At 43.4% G+C, this 22182-nt stretch overlaps 1 protein-coding gene across 7 annotated transcripts in view; it reads right to left on the bottom strand.

Moving 5' to 3' along the window:
• The window catches only part of DNM3 (dynamin 3), a 298280-nt gene that overhangs the window by 175373 nt on the left and 100725 nt on the right, over positions 1 to 22182 (bottom strand). For 6 of the 7 annotated variants that reach the window (XM_073356327.1, XM_073356323.1, XM_073356325.1 and 3 more), the window contains exons 13-14: positions 8796 to 8844; positions 6784 to 6813 (exon numbers count right to left, since the gene is read on the bottom strand). In XM_073356327.1, coding sequence (XP_073212428.1) covers positions 6784 to 6813; positions 8796 to 8844 — 79 coding nt within the window. The remainder of the gene's footprint in view (positions 1 to 6783; positions 6814 to 8795; positions 8845 to 22182) is intronic. The other variant, XM_073356326.1, reaches the window with a different exon arrangement.

Genomic DNA, 22182 nt, shown 5'->3' on the forward strand with positions numbered 1-22182 from the left:
GACTAATTAATTTTGTCTCATTGAAAATAAATAAAGTTGGCCCTCTCTTCCTTGACTTAGCGAGGACCTACACAGACTAAATTAATTTCAGGTAGGTCAGCAATCAGACAGTAATAGTTTTCAAATCACTAGTGACCAGGCCTGGCCTCAAACCAGCAGTCTAGAGAAGAAGAGCTCTGTAAGTCTGAAAAAGGCAGGCAATGTTCACTTAAAGCAGCCCACCCTGTTACCAGCTGTTGAACCTGCAGAGAGAGAATTAAGTTGGTTCTATCGGCCCACTGAGGTTGGTGACTCATTAATAGGGCCCCACCAAATTCACAGCCATGAAAAAAGCGTCATAGACTGTGAAATCTGGTCTACCCCCATGAAATCTGTACAGGAAATCTGGTCTTGTGTATGCTTTTACCCTATATTACACAGATTTCATGGGGGAAACAAGCATTTCTCAAATTGGGGGTCCTGACCCAAAAGGGAGTTGCAGGGGGTCACAAGGTTATTTTAGTGGTGGGCTGCAGTATTGCCACCCTTACTTCTGTGCTGCCTTCAGAGCTTGACGGCTGGAGAGCGGTGGCTGTTAGCCGGGTGCCCAGATCTGAAGGCAGTGCCCTACCAGCAGCAGCAGTGCAGAAGAGTGCCAATACTTTACCATGCCACCCTTCTGTGCTGCTGCCTTCAGAGCTGGGAGGCCGAAGAGTGGTGGCTGCTGACTGAGGGCCCAGCTCTGCAAACAGAATCACAGAAGTAAGCGTAGCAATACCATACCATGCCATCCTCACTTCTGCACTGTTGCTGGCAGCAGCTATGCCTACCGAGCCGGGCTCCCACTCTTCAGCTGCGCAATTCTGAAGGCAGCATCACCACCACCAGCAGTACAGAAGTAAGGGTAGCAGTATCGCAACCCCTTCTACAATAACCTTGCGACTCCTCCACAACACCTTTTTGGGTCAGGACCCCTACAATTACAACACCAAGAAATTTTAGATTTAAATAGCTGAAATCATGAAATTTATGATTTTTAAAATCCTATGACCGTGAAATTTACCACAATTGACCGTTAATTTGCTAGGGCCCTACTCATTAACATACTAAGGGCTTATCTCCACTTACTGGGGGATCAACACACGGCAATCAGTCCACTGGGGGTCGAGATCGACTGCCGATCGCTCTCCCATCAACTTCGGTACTCCACTGGAACGAGAAGCATAAGGTAAGTCGACAGGAGAGTTTCTCCTGTCGACCCAGCACAGTGTAGACAGCGCAATAAGTCGACTTAAGGTACATCAACTCCAGCTATGTTAGTCACATAACTAGAGTTGCATAACTTAGGTCAATTTAGCCCCGTAGTATAGACCTGTCCTAAGACATAACAGAAACAGGAGTGGCTCTCTAGAGGGAGAATCTAGGGTGTGGGCTGATCAGTCTGGAGGGAGCCACCAGGCGTTGAGCAGAAGTTTGTCATCTTGTTAACCTCCATCTTAATCAAACCAAACCCCAAACAGGGGGAGTTTTTACTCTGATATATTGTAGTGTACAGATAATGTGTTCGAGAGGAGGTTGGGAAAGGCATCACAACATCAGTCCAATGACCCATCAGATCCTTTTAAGATGTATGTTACGATATCTAGCAAAGTGTATGGATACCCTTCCAGTACACAATCTCTAACCAGAAACAACCATTTTGCCTATCCAGACATATTTATCAGCCTTCAAACAACTTATGAAGAGTACAGTGCCATAGAACCGCAATAATATAATTAAACAAAGCAAAATTAAAGGAATGCTGTGGCGTGGTGCACGTTTTAGACATATGAGTCAGGAAGTTATGATTTCCCCCCCCCCCCCCGCCGCACAAGTTTAACATAGCCTCCTAATAGGGACAATGACAGTTACACAGCAGCCACTGAATGCCCCAAAGCACCCCGCAAATGCTTCACAACAACTGTGTGAAGAAGGTATTCCTTGCATTTTACAAAGAAAGAAACTGAGGTATGGGGAAGCCAAGTGACTGGATTCCTTTCAACTGCACCACAATGCTTGTAATTTAAAATATTCCCATGCTCAGTAGAGAGCAAGGCACGAAATGGGAAGCAGCAGAAAGGCAGCCAGACTGATGCTATAGTTAAAGTTGGTTTGGGACAGGGAGCCGGAAAAGATTCAGAGAGGGAGTTGCCACTCTAGAAATGAACAGTTGGGTGCAAGAAGGGATTCACAGATGAATAGCTAAGTGCAGTTTCCGTGTATCTGAAGTTGATGAACACTTAAAAAGGGAAGGAAGGTAGCATACTGTGCATTGGGATACTAGAATACTTTCCTTTGTTCTGAACATTTTATAAAACCAATAATGAAACAGTCACTTTTTTTCTGCAACTCAGGAAAACACGCATTCTAGCTGAGGGCTCAGTATGGGCTATTTTTAAGCATTTATTTAAGCCTAAGAAACACTTTAACAACTTTCTTTGCTGGCCAGGAAGGAACTCCCCATAATGTGGCTCCCAGCAGAGGACCCTTCTGTGATCCCGGCAACTCTGCTGACAGAGCCTCACAGATATACAACCGCCAGTGGGTGAATACAAAAGCAAGCTGGCTTGCTGATACTACTGTCAGTCACTCCCCCATTAGGTCTATCCAGTAGAGGAATGAAGCTGCCAGCTGTTTCCTCAAAGAATCCTGCTTGTGGGAGATTGGATCCAGCTGCCATTCCCACAAAGCACTGGGTTGTGTCAGTGGCAGGACACCGGATTGAGGCAATACCCTCAGCCTGTGTGTTTTTCAAGGAATGTTGCTGAATTTCCACTAATCGACCAACACGCACGTCCCCATTAAAATAGAGCACTACACTCCCTAAACATACTGAAATCTGCAAAGGAGCAGCAGACCAAAATATCAAGCAACTGGAGACTTATGGTGGATGTTACAGGAGGGAAGGGAATCTAGAGGTGTGCTGATTGATGGCTGGGGAGTGAGCGTGAGGTTGCAAGTTATTTTCAGTGAATTGTACAGGTTCCTAGAACTTCACATGGGCACATTTTATATACAGAACTACAGCAAATCAATAGAATTTCAATACATTCAGGATCAAGCAACGTTGTGTGATAAGGGCTCAGACAATGCCATGTACTCAAAGGAACACTATCTGGTTAAGTATTCCTGTCCTGGTTTTCAGGAGGTGCTGAACTCCCACTAGTCTCCCATTGATTTCACCTCTGAAAATCAAGCAACTTTTTAAAAATAAATTTCCTTGCCTGTAAAACAGATAAGGCATTTAAAACAAAAACATTTCCATTTTAATAATCCAGTTTAGTTTTAACCATTGTGCTGTTTACATTTTGCACTACTCTCGACTTGGATAGTGACAAAAGAGAGTAATTATTTCCATTATTGTTCAGACGCCTGTGATGGGACATTCACCCCACACTAGCCCTAGAGGGGTTAATATAGGCAAGAGAGGCCAACTAGCAATCCGCTGCACCTGAAGGGGAGCTGGGACAGTGAGGCTTAATTGTGAATAAAGCTCACCTGGATAGAAAGAGGCAGGACTTCTATAAAGCCTGGAGCCGGTAACAGTGGGGGCGGGGAGGGCTACATGTGAGGAAGCCTGCAGTCACACCCTCTGATACAAGGGGGGAGAGTAGGAGTCTGTCACAGGAGTGTAGGGAAGAAACAATAAGGGCTGGGAGAACAGATGTGAATTGCTGGTTCAAGGACCCCTAGATTGGAACCTGGAGTAGAGGGCAGGCCTGGGTTCTGCTACAAGCCACTGTGGCAGAGGTGCAGTTAGCACCGTGATAGGGAGGCTGCCTGAGCCTGTGTGGAGAGACACTTTGGTGAGACCCCGGAAGGGCAGGACAACTATGACTTGGTTAGAAGGCTAAATCACGAAGAGGAGGCACTGAAGCTCCTGACCAGCGAGAGAAGGACCACAGAGCGAGTGACTGAGGCAACCAGCTGAGTAACTGCAGGACAGGGTGCGGACAGAGGCAAGCTAATTCCCCAGATGAGCCACGAGGAGGTGTCACTGTCGGGCGCCAGTTACACCATCATTTCACTTTTGTGTTTGGGTTGCAAATATTGCAAGGAATATTTTTTTTAAAATCATAATGCCAAATTCCACTCTGCATGTACCGGATATGAGTGACATGAGTTATGATCATCAGGAAGGTGAGAAACATAAGCCATGCCAGAAGTGAGTGGAGACAATATTCTGACTAGCAGCTGGATTGTGTGGACAGGATGAATGAAGGATGACACAGTTCCTTCCTTCAGGATTCTGATAGATAAACTTGGTGTCTGAAAAATGAAAAAATTTGGGGGGCGGATATGAGAGAGAGAGAGAGCGAGAGCGAGACTGACTGTGTGTGTGTGTACACAAATCAGAAGGAAGTCATTTTGCAGATAGTTTCAGCTGCACAAAAACAAATCATATCTGCTCTCTTCCCTCTCCGCCATTTCACACTGGTAAACAGGAAAGCAGGATCTGATGGACAAAGGACAGATTTTTGTGAACTGCTTCACAACTTTACAGTTCCTTGCATCATTTAAGAGATTTCTGATTAATAAAGTAGAACAAAATATACTATGACTAAGTATTAAATAAGCGTGAACAGCTGTGCTAGCCACTTTTCAAAAGTAATGTTTGAGAGGTCATTTTAAGACTGACTGTCATTTGAACTGGCTGGGAAAGTCAGGGAAAAGAAGTGTGTACAAATCTGAAGGTTAGGCACTGTAACAAGACAGGCATAAACAGGAGTTATTTGCTGAGTTAGCCATTATTTAAACAAGTAACTACACAATAGTTCCACTGAAACAATGTTAGTTGCATTGTAACTCCTAACACTGCTGCTTTAGCTCCCAATACTTGCAGTACAAAATTGTGTCACATCAGCACTGTCAAATTGGGGTACGAATTATAACAAACCAGGGGTAAGGCAACACCACAATGGATTTGTTTCTTAGGTCAAATGTGAAAAGTTCGCTCACACTATAGGCCAGTAGGGAATAATATCTTGGAGGAAATCAGGTCAGCTTCCAAGGATGGAAAACAGAACTAGTGAATGACTTGGATGCAACAGGTCCTTTGCAGTTGATTCAGAAAACAGTAGCAATATTGACTTGTCCTAGTGTAATTTCCCTGCTTTAATTAGTAGAGGGCAAGGGTCAAAATATTCAACATATCTTCCATCATGTCTCATGTGAGTTTCTGGTTTGGGCTCATTATAGAAATAGGACCAAATTATTACATCCAAATTGTCTAAAAATAACTTGGACAACAATTTTGGATCCAAGATTCAGATGACCTTCTCCAACTGTAATGGTTACTCCATATGGAGCAATATTGGATTTTGCCACTGAAAGTATCTTACGTTTTGTTCTATTTTAAAATAGATTTTTACATTAAAATGACAATGTTTAAAACACAAGTTTAGTGATGGTGACAAAAACCACAAATCTCACCACACAAAATATACAGTTAAGAGTTGGTCAGTCTTCATGGCCCAGATCTTGCTAGAAGCACTATGTAAAACAAAGTGTTACACTGATTATTTTATGCAGATGGGAAGACAGACTAACCTGTGGCTTAGAAAGAAACCTTGTTGAGTCAGGTCAAAACCTCAGGCGGTAGCAAAAAAAAAAAAAAAAAAAAAAAAGCCAAAGATTAAGCACAAGAAGATAAATTAATAGAGGGGAAAATGAGCAAAACTATACTTCACAGAACTGGGTATTATGCATTTTTCACAAAAAAGATGTCTGTATTTCTGATATGTGAAATAATTCTCTATATTATCATTATTCAAAGCATATTACAATCAAGTAGGAAACCCCAGTACCAGTCTGGATTAGTTTAATGATCTTTCCAACTGCTATTAGAGTCAGTTTTGTTTATGCCCTGTTGCCTTACTCAAAACTGAATATCATATTTATTTTAACTCAGTTTATAATGGTTATTGGTGTAATTTGGCAATATAATGACAAACTGGAATTAAATATATCCATTTTCATTATACAGGTCTTATCAAAGTACATGTCATATGGCACCAAACAGCACAATCGACTTTTACCACTTATATCCACCTGTCACTGAATTGGAAGAGTGGCTTGTTATAGAATTAACTCCTAAATGTTTAGAAAATAACTTACGATTAATAATGTAAAATGTATTCACCTAATATTTGGTGGAAAAACTGATAAAGTAAAAATCTATACTGTGACACACTGATCCTCCTACTGCTATGAAAAAAATGCTATGAAAGCTGTAGTGGTTAAAAAATTGTATAATTTTTTCTTTGAATTGTGCTTGTTGGAAAGGACTTTATGAGTTGTGACAGAAGGCATTTGTAAACAGTACATCCATTTAAGCAATAATTGATATTTCCCGTACTATAATTCACCTACCTTTCAAGAGGCAGAGCCTCCATATACTATAAACATCAAATAAGAAATATCCAATTTTTCCAATGATATAGTTTAAAAGGACATTGTTCATTAGTAAGTTTAGTTCATTTTAAGTCAATTTAATGAAGTAAGCTTAAACATAGATTTGGTTGAAAGCTTAACAACACTTTTTAAGTTGTACTAGTTCGGACTTGTAAGTCACAGCAGGTTAGTGGCAATGAAGGGATGAACTGCAATTACATTTCATTGAGAAGGTGTTAAATGTGAAACAGTTTCAAGGTAAAAAAAATTTAGTAGCTAGCATTAATTAAACTAATGAGTTAGAGACAAACTTTGCCCTTTGAGAAGCTAAATGAAAAAGCAACAATAAAGCTTACAAAACTTAGCTCGTACAATTTGCCGTGAAGGCGGTAGATTGGCTCCCTGAAATAGCAAAGAATTATCAATTCAGAAGTCATTTTGTCAAGCTCTTCTCACTTCCAAACAATTAAGGTAAATCAAAAAAACTTTTGTTTTGTCTTATCTCCGAAATAAGTAAGGTTCAGCAAAGTCTTTTTACCAAGTTACCAATTTTGAGCTTTTTCTTTTAAAGCCAAAATTTTGTGGGGTTTTGCTGTTTTGTTTTGTTATTTTGAGAGACAAAATACAGTCACTCGGACTCAGGAATAGTTACTCCAATTTGTATATTTCTAGGACATAACAGAATTGGGTGGTTTTCCTTCTATAAGACAACCCCAAAGCAGATATGATTATGGCTTTGTCTACACTGGCAATTGAACAACAAAACTTTTGTCTTTCAGAGATGTCAAAAAAAATACACTCCCAAAAGACAAAAGTTTTGCCGATGGTGCTCTCATACCGACAAAGCTAACCCCACTCTTTGGGGGTGGAAGTTTTTTGTCAGCCGGAGAGCTGAAAAACAGCGGCCACACTGCGTGACTTTTAGTAGCACGGTTCTAGCGACAAAGTCATGTCACTAAAAGCGGTGTAGTGTAGACACAGCCTTAGCGTTTGACATGTGTTCCTGCATAGTTATCGGAGACGGAAGTCTCTCTCTTTGGAGGGTCTTTGGAGCCGTTTCAGCCATTAGACCTTTCAGTTTTGTTTTGTTTTTAATCCTACCTGGCATGTAACTCCAAAACACATAGAAGAGGGTCAAGCTCTGGAGGTATCATTGCTTCCAAACTTTCCAGAAGCTAATGGACTATTTTGGCCAACATTTCAAAAATGAGTAGTGATTTTTGGTGCTTGTTATTTTGGGCACTCAACGTGAGACACTTTAAAGAGGTCTGATTTTCAGAAAGAGCTGAGTACTTGCCTTCTGCAAGTAAAGCTCCTTTAAAGCATCTCAAAATCACCATCCAAAAACGGAGGCACCCGTCAATATTGGTCCCTTTTGAAAAATCTTTGCTTTTAACTTTTCATTGTAATGTTTAATGCAGGAGCAATTAGATGCGAGAACAACATGCAAGCAAATAACCCAGATTAAAGGAAGTTGACTTCATTTTATTTTGACTATCCAAAATTGAAACCATCACAAATGAACACTGAGATACCATGATGTTTTTTTTATATGTTTTGCTTAAAAGACAAACACTCTGTGGAACCTTAGAAATATACAAGAATATATATTAAGGCTGATTATATCAATCATCCTTAGTGTTTTAACTTAAAAAGAAAACAGAAATTGATCCTATAAAGTGCTGAGCACCCTTAACTTGCAGTGGAAGTTGAGGGTGACAGCACTTCTTCATAGTATAAGCATCTTGCAAGCATGTACTATACATAAAAAGAAACAGCCATCTAATTTAGTTAATGCCATCTCAGCAAGAGTGCTATTAGTCTGAGACCACCAATCAGCTTTGTTTCTTCAAAACGAGACTGTGGTATGTAATCAACATTTTTACGAAGTCAACTGAAAATTTTCAGCAGAGGTAAAGACAAGCCTGCTTTTGCATACCGACCTGTCCCTTCACTGTGTTATCAAGCTGTGCACATGTGTGAACTAGTAAACTATTATACAACTGAGAGCAGGTATAAAACAAGTACTCACATGGTATTGGTCTTTGAAATCATTCACAAGTTTGAGCTTAATGAAAACTAAATATTTAGGGACAACACAGGAAAAAATTCTGGGTACTTAAGGGCATCAAGGAGGAAACACTGAAGAGCAGTCCAGTTAGCAGCAAAATTATTAAAAGTTATAGCTGACAACCCTAATGAAGATGTCAGCTGGTTCTGAAAACTTAAGTAAAGCAAGTAAAAAAAGATGCATTTTATATTATGTATCAAGCAAAACTGGAAACTTATAAATTTACAGCAAAAAATAAAAGATACAGCCCATAAAATCAACAACTGAAGTTCACTTATACATGCAATTATCCATTCTCTTATCAGATGCCTACCTGAGTTCCAACTGCACTTTTGTTAACCTGACTGCTTCGTTGTTGGGCACTAAGAAAAGCAAAGAGAAAAGTTACATTGAGGAAATTTAAGATGAGTCCTTGAGCAGCATGCTTTGGAAACAACAAAATATAAAAATTTATGAGCCCAGAATCTGAGGTTAAAAAGAAACACAATTCAGCCTCAAATTCACAAGCAAACTCAGTTCATGTAAACTTCTATTTACAGAAAACAGATCAGCACAGATTCTTATTAATCACCTCCTCTGTAATGTACATTGCACTACCATAGTAAATAACCCTTTGTGTTGACTTACATGTCTGATGAGGTTACTAAAGACAAAAAAAGTTATGGCTCATCTGTGCACACATGAAATCTTAGGCAATATAAATATTAAAAAGGGGCAAGAAAAAATGAGTCACTTTAGTTCTTTAGAACATTGCAGCAAAATCCTCCCACACCCCATAGGTTCTCTAAAGGCCTAGCCTAGCAGCTCGTTTTGGATATTATTCTAATTTTTATATGTACTTTGGGGATGTAAATATAAAATGAGGGATTAAACCATCACAAAAGGTGGTTAAAAAGCTGGAATCTTACAGCAATGCAGCATAGTTTAAAATAAGTTTTGCTCAGTTTCTGAATTTTGCTAATCCCATTACTGAAATGAAACTCTCCTCTCTCACAAAAATGCACAAGTCATGATAGCTACAAATTTAATTCTAAAGGCATTTATATTGCACGATACAGTGGCAGCAAGTTTTGTTTGGAGGCTTCAGGATTAAATTAATTTGTCCCTTTTCAACAAACATTAATATATATTGCAGATCTGCCACAACCACTGCTTTGAAAGTAGGAAGGAGAATAGACATGAGTAAGTTAATTCCAGGCAATATCTGTTTTGATCCCAGATAAGTGGCCTGATTCTGCAGCTTGTTGGTGCAGAATGGCCATTCCACAGATTGGCTGAAGAGTTGAGCTTAAGCTTGCCAACTTTGTAATATTTAAAAACCAGACACTCCAGCAGGAGTGCTGGAACCTCCCCTGTGCCACCCCTTCCCCCAGGCCTCACCCCTGACCTGCCCCTTCCCCACAGGCCCTGCTTCTGCCCTGCCCCTTTCTCCTGACCCCAATGCAGGTAGGGGGTGGCCCTGGCTGAGTAGGGGCTGGAACAGGTGATGACTCATCGCCTCCCCTGCTTGCAGTGACCAGATGTTGGGAGTCTGGTCAGGAGATCTGACTGGGCACCATCAGGTCCCCTTTTCAACTGGACTTTCTGGTAAAAAACCAGGCAACTGGCCACCCTAGTTAAGCCCCTATGCACTGATCCTGCAAACACTTTACTCAAGTTAATAGTCCACTTGTTTTCAGTGGGCCTACTCACAAGTAACATTACTCACATGCATGTTTGCAGAACTGGGCCGCTAGTCAATAACCCAGATACCTGGAGACGTGTTGATGTTTGGTTAGTCATAGTGCCTCCTTTATTGTATTCATCAAGCATAAATGATGGTTAATATTGTACACACACAAAATATGAAGTTAACCCATCACAGACAAAATAGGTTCTGAGTTACTGTCTCAGTAGCACCCATATAAATTTGCACTAGGAAATATCATTCCATCTTCACTTTTACATGAAACTTTCCTATTTGCTTGTAAAAGATAATTAAATAGGAAACCAACATCACATTAAAAAAGAAGAGCCACTCTAATTCTTTTAATTTCATAACATTCCCTAAAGTTAAGAAAATAATGTCTGATTTATAGTTTGCGGCTAGTAAGGAAAAGGCCCCAATCAGCAAATAAAAGAAAGCCATGAGACTAATGAGTTGTCATAAATATAAAGGGAAGGGTAAACCCCTTTGAAATCCCTCCTGGCCAGGGGAAAGCGCCTCTCACCTGTAAAGGGTTAAGAAGCTAAAGGTAACCTCACTGGCACCTGACCAAAATGACCAATGAGGAGACAAGATACTTTCAAAAGCTGGGAGGAGGGAGAGAAACAAAGGGTCTGTGTCTGTCTGTAGTCGTCTTGGCCGGGGACAGAACAGGAATGGAGTCTTAGAACTTTTAGTAAGTAATCTAGCTAGGTATGTGTTAGATTATGATTTCTTTAAATGGCTGAGAAAAGAATTGTGCTGAATAGAATAACTATTTCTGTCTGTGTATCTTTTTTGTAACTTAAGGTTTTGCCTAGAGGGGTTCTCTATGGTTTTGAATCTAATTACCCTGTAAGATATCTACCATCCTGATTTTACAGGGGGGATTTCTTTATTTCTATTTACTTCTATTTTTTATTAAAAGTCTTCTTGTAAAACACTGAATGCTTTTTCATTGTTCTCAGATCCAAGGGTTTGGGTCTGTGGTCACCTATGCAAATTGGTGAGGCTTTTTATCCAACATTTCCCAGGAAAGGGGGGGTGCAAGTGTTGGGAGGATTGTTCATTGTTCTTAAGATCCAAGGGTCTGGGTCTGTAGTCACCTAGGCAAATTGGTGAGGCTTTTTACCAAACCTTGTCCAGGAAGTGGGGTGCAAGGTTTTGGGAAGTATTTTGGGGGGAAGGACGCGTCCAAACAGCTCTTCCTCAGTAACCAGTATTAGTTTGGTGGTGGTAGCGGCCAGTCCAAGGATAACGGGGGTAATATTTTGTACCTTGGGGAAGTTTTGACCTAAGCTGGTAAAGATAAGCTTAGGAGGTTTTTTTTTTCATGCAGGTCCCCACATCTGTACCCTAGAGTTCAGAGTGGGGGAGGAACCGTGACATGAGTAGTATTACCTATTACTTGCAGTGGGGGCAGGATGTATGGTTCAAAAAGTAACAAATAAAATAAAGAGCTGTGGTAACACGACAAAAAAAATGGTCTTAAAAGAAACAAGCACAAACCTTCCCAGTGTTCTGTTAGTCAGCAAGAAGGAGAAGAGATAGGAGGCCTTTGGAAGAAAGGAGATTGGAAATCTTATCTGGATTAATACTAAAAAGAAGGGTGAATCGTCTCAGATGGGTTTTTAGTTGAAGTCAGTCATTGGCAATGACTTCACCGCTGTTTGCAAACTCTTAAAGGGTTCATTGCTAATACCTGCCTGACCAGGTTGGAGCTGACCAAGATGAGTCTAAAGCACCACTGGGTTTTGCCCGTTTGGAAGCATCTTGATCAAATGCTGAAAATGTTCAGGTGTAGTGACTGCTTATTTTTAGGCTGTTAAGCATGTTTAGAGCAACTGTATAAAATACTATTTGGCCTTTGGACTTAGAGGAATTTATGGTTAAATTAGTGCCTGGTGGTTTCCCATATTAATGAGAAATATTATTAATAGTTCCAACAGCTACTCTTTCTTAAGCACAGTGACTGGCTTTTTGTTTACCTAGATTAAAAAATATTGTTCACTGAAGAAATCAATATATATGGCGGTGTTCGGAGAGATTAGATAGATATGGGTTAGAGCTGAGCAAATCAGAATTTCTATCCTGCAGTAAATTCCAATATTTCACCATTTGTTTTCCTCCCAAATAAAGACTTTACATCAAAATATCAAAATTTTTCCTCAAAGTTTTCAGAAGATTTTGGTTCTGAAATGATTCATTCTGACATTAACTGAAAAGAAGAGTTTTGACATTCCCAGTCCAAAATGTTTCATTTGAAGTTAATTTGACGTTAACCTGCATCTGCTTAAGGAATAGTGGTATCCCATTGCTCTGATTCTTCCCTGTGGGCCAGTCACCCTGGCCAAACTACATCTCCTGCAATGTACCATAGTCCTATAATTCCCATGATTGACCATGAGACTCCATTAGAGGGGAGGCCAGGGTGCATCATGGTAAAGTATAGTCTGGAAAGCTTAGATTTTGCAAAAACTGCATTTAGACTTCTATAGTTAAGATCCTTCTTGTCTCCTTAATAATTTCTGACAGTAGAGATGCTTACTGACAATTGCACTTATCAAAAAATATAAGTGTATTGCCATTTTCAGGTCTATATATACCAGAAAATGGGTTTTGAAGCTACTATCACAACTCAAAGTTCTAAGTCACTGGACTCATTGAGGTGTACTTTGAGCCACCCCTGGCACAGGTACTTAGGTTTTTCCCAGTGATCTAACAATCCATTTATTTCCAGTTGGGGATAAAAATATCCCTTTAAAGATAATCAGTGAAAGAGAATAAGAAGCAGAGGTTCCAAACCTTCATATCTTTGTGGAGAAAAGGGTGGATGAGTAGTATTCCATTAAAACATACCTCTTCCAAGGGTAACAACTGAACATCAGTAATTCTCTGCAACGTTTATAAGAAAAAAAGCAAGACTACAATATGCTGTGAAAAACAAACTGGGTGAACATAGGCCTGAGAAGTAACCATTTCCTTTGTTTAATATATGGATAGGTAATATCCCCACAAAATACAGCAGAGGGTAAAGGAAATCCAGGGGCAACCCAAAAGAAATAAAACTCTTGGGGAGGGAGATGGGCACCCTAGTTCCAGGAATATATTGTGTAACACTGAAAAGCCAGATTGGATTCATCTCAAGATCTGATCTAAGCAATAATGCTAGAATAATGTACAGAACACTGGTAATTTGTTTTTCAGAAAGGTTGTGAACCCGTTCTAGAAAGATATCATAGAATAATAGGACTGGAAGGGACCTCAAGAGGTCATCTAGTTCAGTCCCCTGCACTCATGGCAGGACTAAGTATTATCTAGACCTTCCTTGAGAGGTGTTTGTCTAACCTGCTCTTAAAAATCTCCAGTGACAGAGATTCCACAACCCTCCCTAGGCAATTTATTCCAGTGCTTAACCACCCTGACAGTTAGGAAGTTTTTCCTAATGTCCAGCCTAAACCACCCTTGCTGCAATTTAACCCCATTGCTTCTTGTCCTATCCTCAGAGGTTAAAGAGAACAATTTTTCTTCCTCCTCCTTGTAACAACCTTTTGTGTACTTGAAAACTTATGTCCCCCCTCTGTCTTCTCTTCTTCAGACTAAACAAACCCAATTTTTTCCATCTTCCCTCACTGGTCATGTTTTCTAGGCCGTTAATCATTTTTGTTGCTCTTCTCTGGATTTCACCACTTTGTCAACATCTTTCCTGAAATGTGGCACCCAGATCTGGACACAATACTCCAGTTGAGACCTAATCTGCAGAGTAGAGAGGAAGAATTACTTTGTGTCTTGCTTTCAACACTCCTACTAAAACAGTGGTCTCCAACCTTTTTACACCCAAGATCACTTTTTGAATTTAAGGGCAACCCAGGATCTATCCTTCCCCTTCCCCAAGGCCCCACCCCTTCCCCAAAACCCTGCCCCACTCACTCCATCTCCCCCCGCCGCTCTCTCTCCCCCACCCTCACTCAATTTCACAGGGCTAGGGAAGGGAGTTGGTGTTCTGGAGTGGGGGTGGGCTCCTGGCTGGAGCCAAGAGGTTTGCAGTGTGGGAGGGGGCTCCAGGCTGAGCCTGGGACAGGGACTTGGGGTGCAGGAGGGGCTATGGGGTGCTGGCTCTGGAAGAGGGGTTGGGGTGCGGGCTCCCGCTGGGTGGCGCTTACCTCGGGCAGCATCCAGGCAATGACGCAGCAGGGCTAAGGCAGGCTCTCTGCCTGCCCTGGCCCCATGCCGCTCCTGGAAGGGACCAATGCGCCCCTGTGCCCCTCGGGGGTGAGGGGCGGGGAAGACACGTGGCTCCACGTGCTGACCCACTCTGCAGGCACTGCCCCCGCAGCTCCCATTGGCCACAGTTCTCCGTTGCTGGCCAATGGGAACTGCAGGGGTCAATGCTTCCCAGGGCCGCGGGGGCATGCTGGCTGCTTCTGGGAGCAGCATGGGGCCGGTGCAGGCAGGGAGCCTGCCTTAGCGGCAGCCCCGCTATGCCACCAGAGAGCGCGATCAACTGGGAGAGTTTCCAGGATCAACCAGTTGATCACGATCGACTAGTTGGTGACCACTGCGCTAATAGATCCCAGAATGATGTTTGATTTTGTTTGCAATAATGTTACTCTGTTCACTCATATTTAGCTTGTGATCCAGTATGACCCCCAGATCCCTTTCCGCAGTACTCCTTCCTAAGCTGTAAATTTCCCATTTTTTAAGGTGTGCAACTGATTGTTCCTTCTTAAGTGGAGTACTTTGCTTTTGTCTTCATTGAATTTCTTCCTATTTACTTCAGACCATTTCTCCAGTTTGTCCAGATCATTTTGAATTTTAATCCTATCCTTCAAGCACTTGCAACCCCCTCCCAGCTTGGTATTGTCTGCAAATTTTATAAGTGTACTCTTTATGTCATTACTTAAATCACTGATGAAGATATTGAACAGAACTGGACCCAGAACTGATCCCTGCAGGACCCCATTTATATACCCTTGTAGGTTGACTGTGAACCACAGATAATTTCTCTCCAGGAATAGTTTTCCAACCAGTTATGCACCCACCTTATAGTAGCTCCTTCTATGCTGTATTTCCCTAGTTTGTTTATGAGAAGGTTATGCGAGACAGTACCAAATGCCTTACTAAAGTCAAGATATACCACATCCATAGCTTCCCCCCATCCACGAGGCTTCTTACCCTGTCAAAGAAAGCTATTAGGTTGGTTTGACACAATTTATTCTTAACAAGTCCATACTGACTGTTACTTATCACTTTATTACCTTCTAGGTGTCTGCAAATTCATAGCTTAATTATTTGCTCCATTATCTTTCCTGCTAGTGAAGTTAAGTTGACTGGTCTGCAATTCCCTAGGTTGTCCTTATTCCCCTTTTTATAGATTGGCACTATATTTGCCCTTTTCCAGTCCTCTGGAATCTCTCCCATCTTCCATGACTTTTTGAAGATAATCACTAATGGCTCAGGCATGGTCTACAGTACACGGTTATTTTGGAATTAGCCAAGTTACTTCGAAATAAAACTGATTCCGTCCACATGACCAAACCAGTTTTTTCAATTTAGAGGGTTCTTTAATCCGATTTCTGTACTCCACCTCAGCAAGTAGAGTAGAGCTAAAATCGAGATCACAGTTCCGGGTTACAGGTACTGTGGACACAATTCGATGTTATTGGCCTCCGGGAGTTATCCCAGAATGATCCCTTGTGACCGCTCTGGACAACACACTCAACTCCGATGCACTAGCCAGGTAGGCAGTAAAAGCCCCGTGAACTTTTGAATTTCCTGTTTGGTCACTATCAGCATAGGTGACCATCAGCATAGTCCACCATGACAGGCGACCATGCAGAGTCCACCATCACAGATGAGCTCCAGCATGGTCCAAACGGGAGATACTGGATGTCATCGCATGTTGGGGAGATGAATCTGTTATGGCAGAACTACGTTCCAAAAAAAGAAAAGCAAATACATACGCTAAAGTCTCCATGGCCATTACAGAAAGAGGCTACTCCAGAGACACAGAGCAGTGTCGTACAAAAATCAAGCTCAGGCAAGCATGCCAAAAAGCCAGGGAGGCGAACGGGTGCTCTAGGTCAGAGCCCCATACATGGCGCTTCTACCATGAGCTGCATGCAATTATGGGGGGTGACATCACCACTACCCCACCACTGTCCGTGGACACCTGCAAAGGGGGGGGGGGGTAGTAAGGAGCAAGGAGGATGAGTTTTTGGAGGCTGAAGAGGAGGAGGAGGAGGACAGTGCACAGGCGGCAAGTGGGAAATCCGTTTTCCCCCCTAGCTAGGAACTATGCTTAACGCTGAAGCCAATAGCCTCCCCCTACTCCCAAGGCAGGCTCCCGGACCATGACCCTGGAGAAGGCACTTCTGGTGAGTGAGAGCTTGGTCGGAGCCATGCGGTGTGGGGGGAGGGGGACCCCAGCTGAGCTGGGCTGTTCGCGTTTAGTTTAAAGGGCTCATCCCTGCTCAGAGCATCATCGGAGCCACGCGGTGGGTGTGTGTGTGGGGGGGGAGGGTGTTGTGTGAAGCGATCATCCCAGAGAGCCCGCAGGCCCTCCTTTATATGGCAAACCCACCAGACATTGCTTGCTATGGGAAAGGGGGCCCGGCAGTTTGAAAGCATTGAAATGAATGCGGAAGAAGCAGAACCCCGCGTACCCCGAGGGCTTACCGTGGCTGCCTCCACACTGAATTCTGTTGCCCGGCTGCATGTGGTGGCTTACTCACACCAAAGTGGCAGGCACTTCAGTATAAGAGGCAAAATGCGACCTTGTACAGAAAACATGTGCTGCGTACTATGAATTGCCTGTTTCACTGAGAAAGAGTGTCCCCTTTGTTCTCTAAAATGTATCTTTTAAAATACTACCCTCACTTTTTCTCCTCCCGCAGGTGCAAATGTTTCAACGCGGCCCCTATCTACTCCGTCCCAGAAGCTGGTCCAGATTAGAAGGCGGAAGAACGAACTTGGGACGACATGTTCGCCAAGCTCATGCAGTCCTCCCACACTGATAAGGCCCAGCTGAATGCATGGAGGGAAACAATTGCAGAGTCGCGTAAAAAGTGTTACATAAATACAAAGAGGAGGGACACGCACGATGAGAGCAGGCAGGATGCTATGGTCAAGCTCATGGGGAAGCAAACCGACATGCTCCGCTGTATGGTGGATCTAATGCAGGAAAGGCAGCAAGATCACAGACTGCTGCTGCAGCCCCTGTATAACCGCCCTCCCTCCTCCCCAAGTTCCATAGCCTCCTCACCCAGATGCCCAAGAACATGGGGAGGGGGGTTGGCTATGGGTACCACACAGTCAACCCGAGAGGACTACACAAGCAGCAGAAAGCTGGCATATCTGAAATTTTGATTTGGTTTCTGGACTTGTCCTTCCCTCCTCCTCCACCCCCTAACCCAATATCCTCCCCCTGTCTAGCTTCTGATTTCTCTCAATGTTTTGTGCAACAAATAATAAAGAACGTTTTTTAAACAATTGTGAGTTTATTTCCTTTCATATATATAGGGGGCGGGTAACTTTAAGAGAAAAAAACACAACTGTCACACCATACTCTGGCCAGTCATGAAAGTGGCTTTCAAAGCTTCTCTGATGTGCAGTGCACCTTGCTGTGCCCTGTTGTCTAGCTGTGTGAAATTGGACACCAGACAAGTTGCCTCAACCTCCCACCCCACCATAAACGTCTCCCCCTTACTCTCACAGATATTGTGGAGCACACAACAAGCAGCAATTACAATTGGAATATTGGTTGTGCTGAGATCTAACCAAGTCAGTAAATTGCACCAGCGCGCTTTCAAATGTCCAAAAGCACATTCTACCACCATTCTGCACTTGCTCAACCTATAGTTGAACTTCTCCTTACTACTGTCCAGGGTGCCTGTGTACAGATTCAAGAGCCAGGACATCAAGGGGTAGGCTGGATCCCCAAGGATAACTATAGTCATTTCAACATCCCCAACAGTAATTTTCTGGTCTGGGAACTAAATCCCTTCCTGCAGCTGTTCAAACAGACCAGAGTTCCTGAAGATGCGAGCGTCATAGAATCATAGAATATCAGGGTTGGAAGGGACCCCAGAAGGTCATCTAGTCCAACCCCCTGCTCAAAGCAGGACCAATTCCCAGTTAAATCATCCCAGCCAGGGCTTTGTCAAGCCTGACCTTAAAAACCTCTAAGGAAGGAGATTCTACCACCTCCCTAAGTAACGCATTCCAGTGTTTCACCACCCTCTTAGTGAAAAAGTTTTTCCTAATATCCAATCTAAACCTCCCCCACTGCAACTTGAGACCATTACTCCTCGTTCTATCATCTGCTACCATTGAGAACAGTCTAGAGCCATCCTCTTTGGAACCCCCTTTCAGGTAGTTGAAAGCAGCTATCAAATCCCCCCTCATTCTTCTCTTCTGCAGGCTAAACAATCCCAGCTCCCTCAGCCTCTCCTCAGAAGTCATGTGTTCCAGTCCCCTAATCATTTTTGTTGCCCTTCGCTGGACTCTCTCCAATTTATCCACATCCTTCTTGAAGTGTGGGGCCCAAAACTGGACACAGTACTCCAGATGAGGCCTCACCAATGTCGAATAGAGGGGAACGATCACGTCCCTCGATCTGCTCGCTATGTCCCTACTTATACATCCCAAAATGCCATTGGGCTTCTTGGCAACAAGGGCACACTGCTGACTCATATCCAGCTTCTCGTCCACTGTCACCCCTAGGTCCTTTTCCACAGAACTGCTGCCTAGCCATTCGGTCCCTAGTCTGTAGCTGTGCATTGGGTTCTTCCGTCCTAAGGGCAGGACCCTGCACTTATCCTTATTGAACCTCATCAGATTTCTTTTGGCCCAATCCTCCAATTTGTCTAGGTCCTTCTGTATCCTATCCCTCCCCTCCAGCGTATCTACCGCTCCTCCCAGTTTAGTATCATCCGCAAATTTGCTGAGAGTGCAATCCACACCATCCTCCAGATCATTTATGAAGATATTGAACAAAACTGGCCCCAGGACCGACCCTTGGGGTACTCCACTTGATACCGGTTGCCAACTAGATATGGAGCCATTGATCACTACCTGTTGAGCCCGACAATCTAGCCAGCTTTCTACCCACCTTGTAGTGCATTCATCCAGCCCATACTTCCTTAACTTGCTGACAAGAATACTGTGGGAGACCGTGTCAAAAGCTTTGCTAAAGTCAAGAAACAATACATCCACTGCTTTCCCTTCATCCACAGAACCAGTAATCTCATCATAAAAGGCGATTAGATTAGTCAGGCATGACCTTCCCTTGGTGAATCCATGCTGGCTGTTCCTGATCACTTTCCTCTCATGCAAGTGCTTCAGGATTGATTCTTTGAGGACCTGCTCCATGATTTTTCCAGGGACTGAAGTGAGGCTGACTGGCCTGTAGTTCCCAGGATCCTCCTCCTTCCCTTTTTTAAAGATTGGCACTACATTAGCCTTTTTCCAGTCATCCGGGACTTCCCCCGTTCGCCACGAGTTTTCAAAGATAATGGCCAATGGCTCTGCAATCACAGCCGCCAATTCCTTCAGCACTCTCGGATGCAACTCGTCCGGCCCCATGGACTTGTGCACGTCCAGCTTTTCTAAATAGTCCCTAACCGCCTCTATCTCCACAGAGGGCTGGCCATCTCTTCCCCATTTTGTGATGCCCAGCGCAGCAGTCTGGGAGCTGACCTTGTTAGTGAAAACAGAGGCAAAAAAAGCATTGAGTACATTAGCTTTTTCCACATCCTCTGTCACTAGGTTGCCTCCCTCTTTCAGTAAGGGGCCCACACATTCCTTGGCTTTCTTCTTGTTGCCAACATACCTGAAGAAACCCTTCTTGTTACTCTTGACATCTCTGGCTAGCTGCAGCTCCAGGTGCGATTTGGCCCTCCTGATAACATTCCTACATCATGCGTCATGCACCTTTCCCGGCCATCCCACACTGATGTCGGTGAAACGTCCCTTGTGATCCACCAGTGCTTGCAGCACCTTGGAAACAACACCTTGCAGTTTATGTACTGGCCACCCCGGTGTTCCGGGGCCAAGATAGGGATATGCGTTTCATCTATCGCCCCGCCACAGTTAGGGAATCCCAGCACATTAAAGCCATCCACAATGGTCTGCTCATTTCCCAAAGTCACTACCCTTGATAGCAGCTGGTCAATGATTGCATTGGCTACTTCCAGCACAGCAGCCCCCACAGTAGATTTGCTCACTCCAAACTGATTCCTGACTGACCAGTAGCTGTCAGGCGTTGCAAGCTTCCACAGGGCTATGGCCACTCGCTTCTCAACTGTGAGGGCTGGTCTCATTTTGATGTCTTTGTGCTTCAGGGCAGGGGACAGCAAGTCACAAAGTTCCATGAAAGTGGCCCTACACATACGAAAGTTTTGCAGCCACTGGGAATCATCCCATACCTGCAACACTATGCGGTCCCACCAGTCTGTGCTTTCCGGGGCCCAGAATTGGCATTCCACGGCATGAACCTGGCCCAACAGCACCATGATCTCCCAATCGCCACATGCCGTGCTTCTAGGAACGTCTGTGTCCATGTCCTCATCAATATAGTAATCACACTGTTGTCACTTCCTCACCTGGTTTTGCAGGTACTGCACATACTGCTGGATAATGCGCGAGGTATTTACAATGGTCAAAACTGCAGGGGAGATCTGAGCAGGCTCCATGGCTATGGCACCTGCATGGGTAATCCTGGAAAAAGGGCACGAAACGTAGGACAGCAGAGCGGCAGCAGAAGAGGTGCTGTTCGGTTCACGATAGCTGAAAAAAGGCAGGAAATGGTTGTCTTCTGTAGCTTTCACAGAGGCGGGAGCCCAGGACAGACATGGAGAATCTCAGTAGCACAGCAAGAGCGGGAGAACAGAATTGGCGGTGGAAGCTGTGCTGCTCGGTTTACGATAGCTGAACAGAGTTGGCAGCAGACGCGTTCGATGAGGAAAAGAAAGAGTAGATACTAGAGATTACATAGGAAGATAAGAGGAAATGCGAGGTGGATTCATAGTAGCAGGAGAGCAGCGGTGCACCATCTTCTGAAAGCAGTATGGCGTCTGCCTGCCAAAAAGGCGCAAAATGATTGCCTGCTGTAGCTTGCATGAAGGTAGGAGCGACTGATGACATACACCCAGAAACACCCGTGAGAATGTTTCTGCCCCATCATGTACTGGGAGCTTAACCCAGAATTCCAATGGGTGGCAGGGACTGCAGGAACTGTGGGATAGCTACCCACAGTGCACCGCTCCAACATTCGATGCTAGCCTCGGTACTATGGACGCACTCCGCCGAATTCACGCGTTTTAGCGGGGACACAGAAGACCGAATGTATAAAATAGCTTCCAAAAATTCGCATAGAATCATTTCTAAATAATTTCGTACTGTAGACATACCCTCAGATATCTCCTCAGTCAGTATTCTAGGACATATTTCATCAGGCCCTGGTGACTTGAAGACATCTAACTTGTCCAAGTAGTCTTTAACTTGTTCCTTCCCTATTTCAGCCTCTGAACCTACCTCATTTTCACTGGCATTCTTTACATTAGATGTCCAACTGCTAATAAACTTTTTATTGAAAACTGAAACAAAAAAGTCATTTAGCACTTCTACCATTTCCACAATTTCTGCTATTGTTTTCCCCTTCATTGGGTAAGGGGCCTACTCTGTCCTTGATCTTTCTCTTTATGTCTCAAGCTAATTGACTCCTGTTTTGTGCCTGGGTGTTTCCAATTTTGTCCCTACATATTTGTGTTCTTTGTTTATATTCATCCTTTGTAATTTGACCTAGTTTCCACTTTCTGTAGGACTCTTTTCTGAGTTTCAGATCATTGAAGATCTCCTAGTTAAGCAAGAATAGTCTCTTGCCATACTTTCTATGGTCCACTACTTTCTTCTCTAAGGCTGCACTTGTGTATCCACTACTGATTAACCTGGTCTGTCTGCAATTCACTTTTTCATTCCTGCCACATAAGTTGCCACCAGACATGTTTTGTGGAAC

Source organism: Lepidochelys kempii, chromosome 8 (assembly GCF_965140265.1).
Source record: "Lepidochelys kempii isolate rLepKem1 chromosome 8, rLepKem1.hap2, whole genome shotgun sequence".
NCBI lineage: Eukaryota > Metazoa > Chordata > Testudines > Cheloniidae > Lepidochelys > Lepidochelys kempii.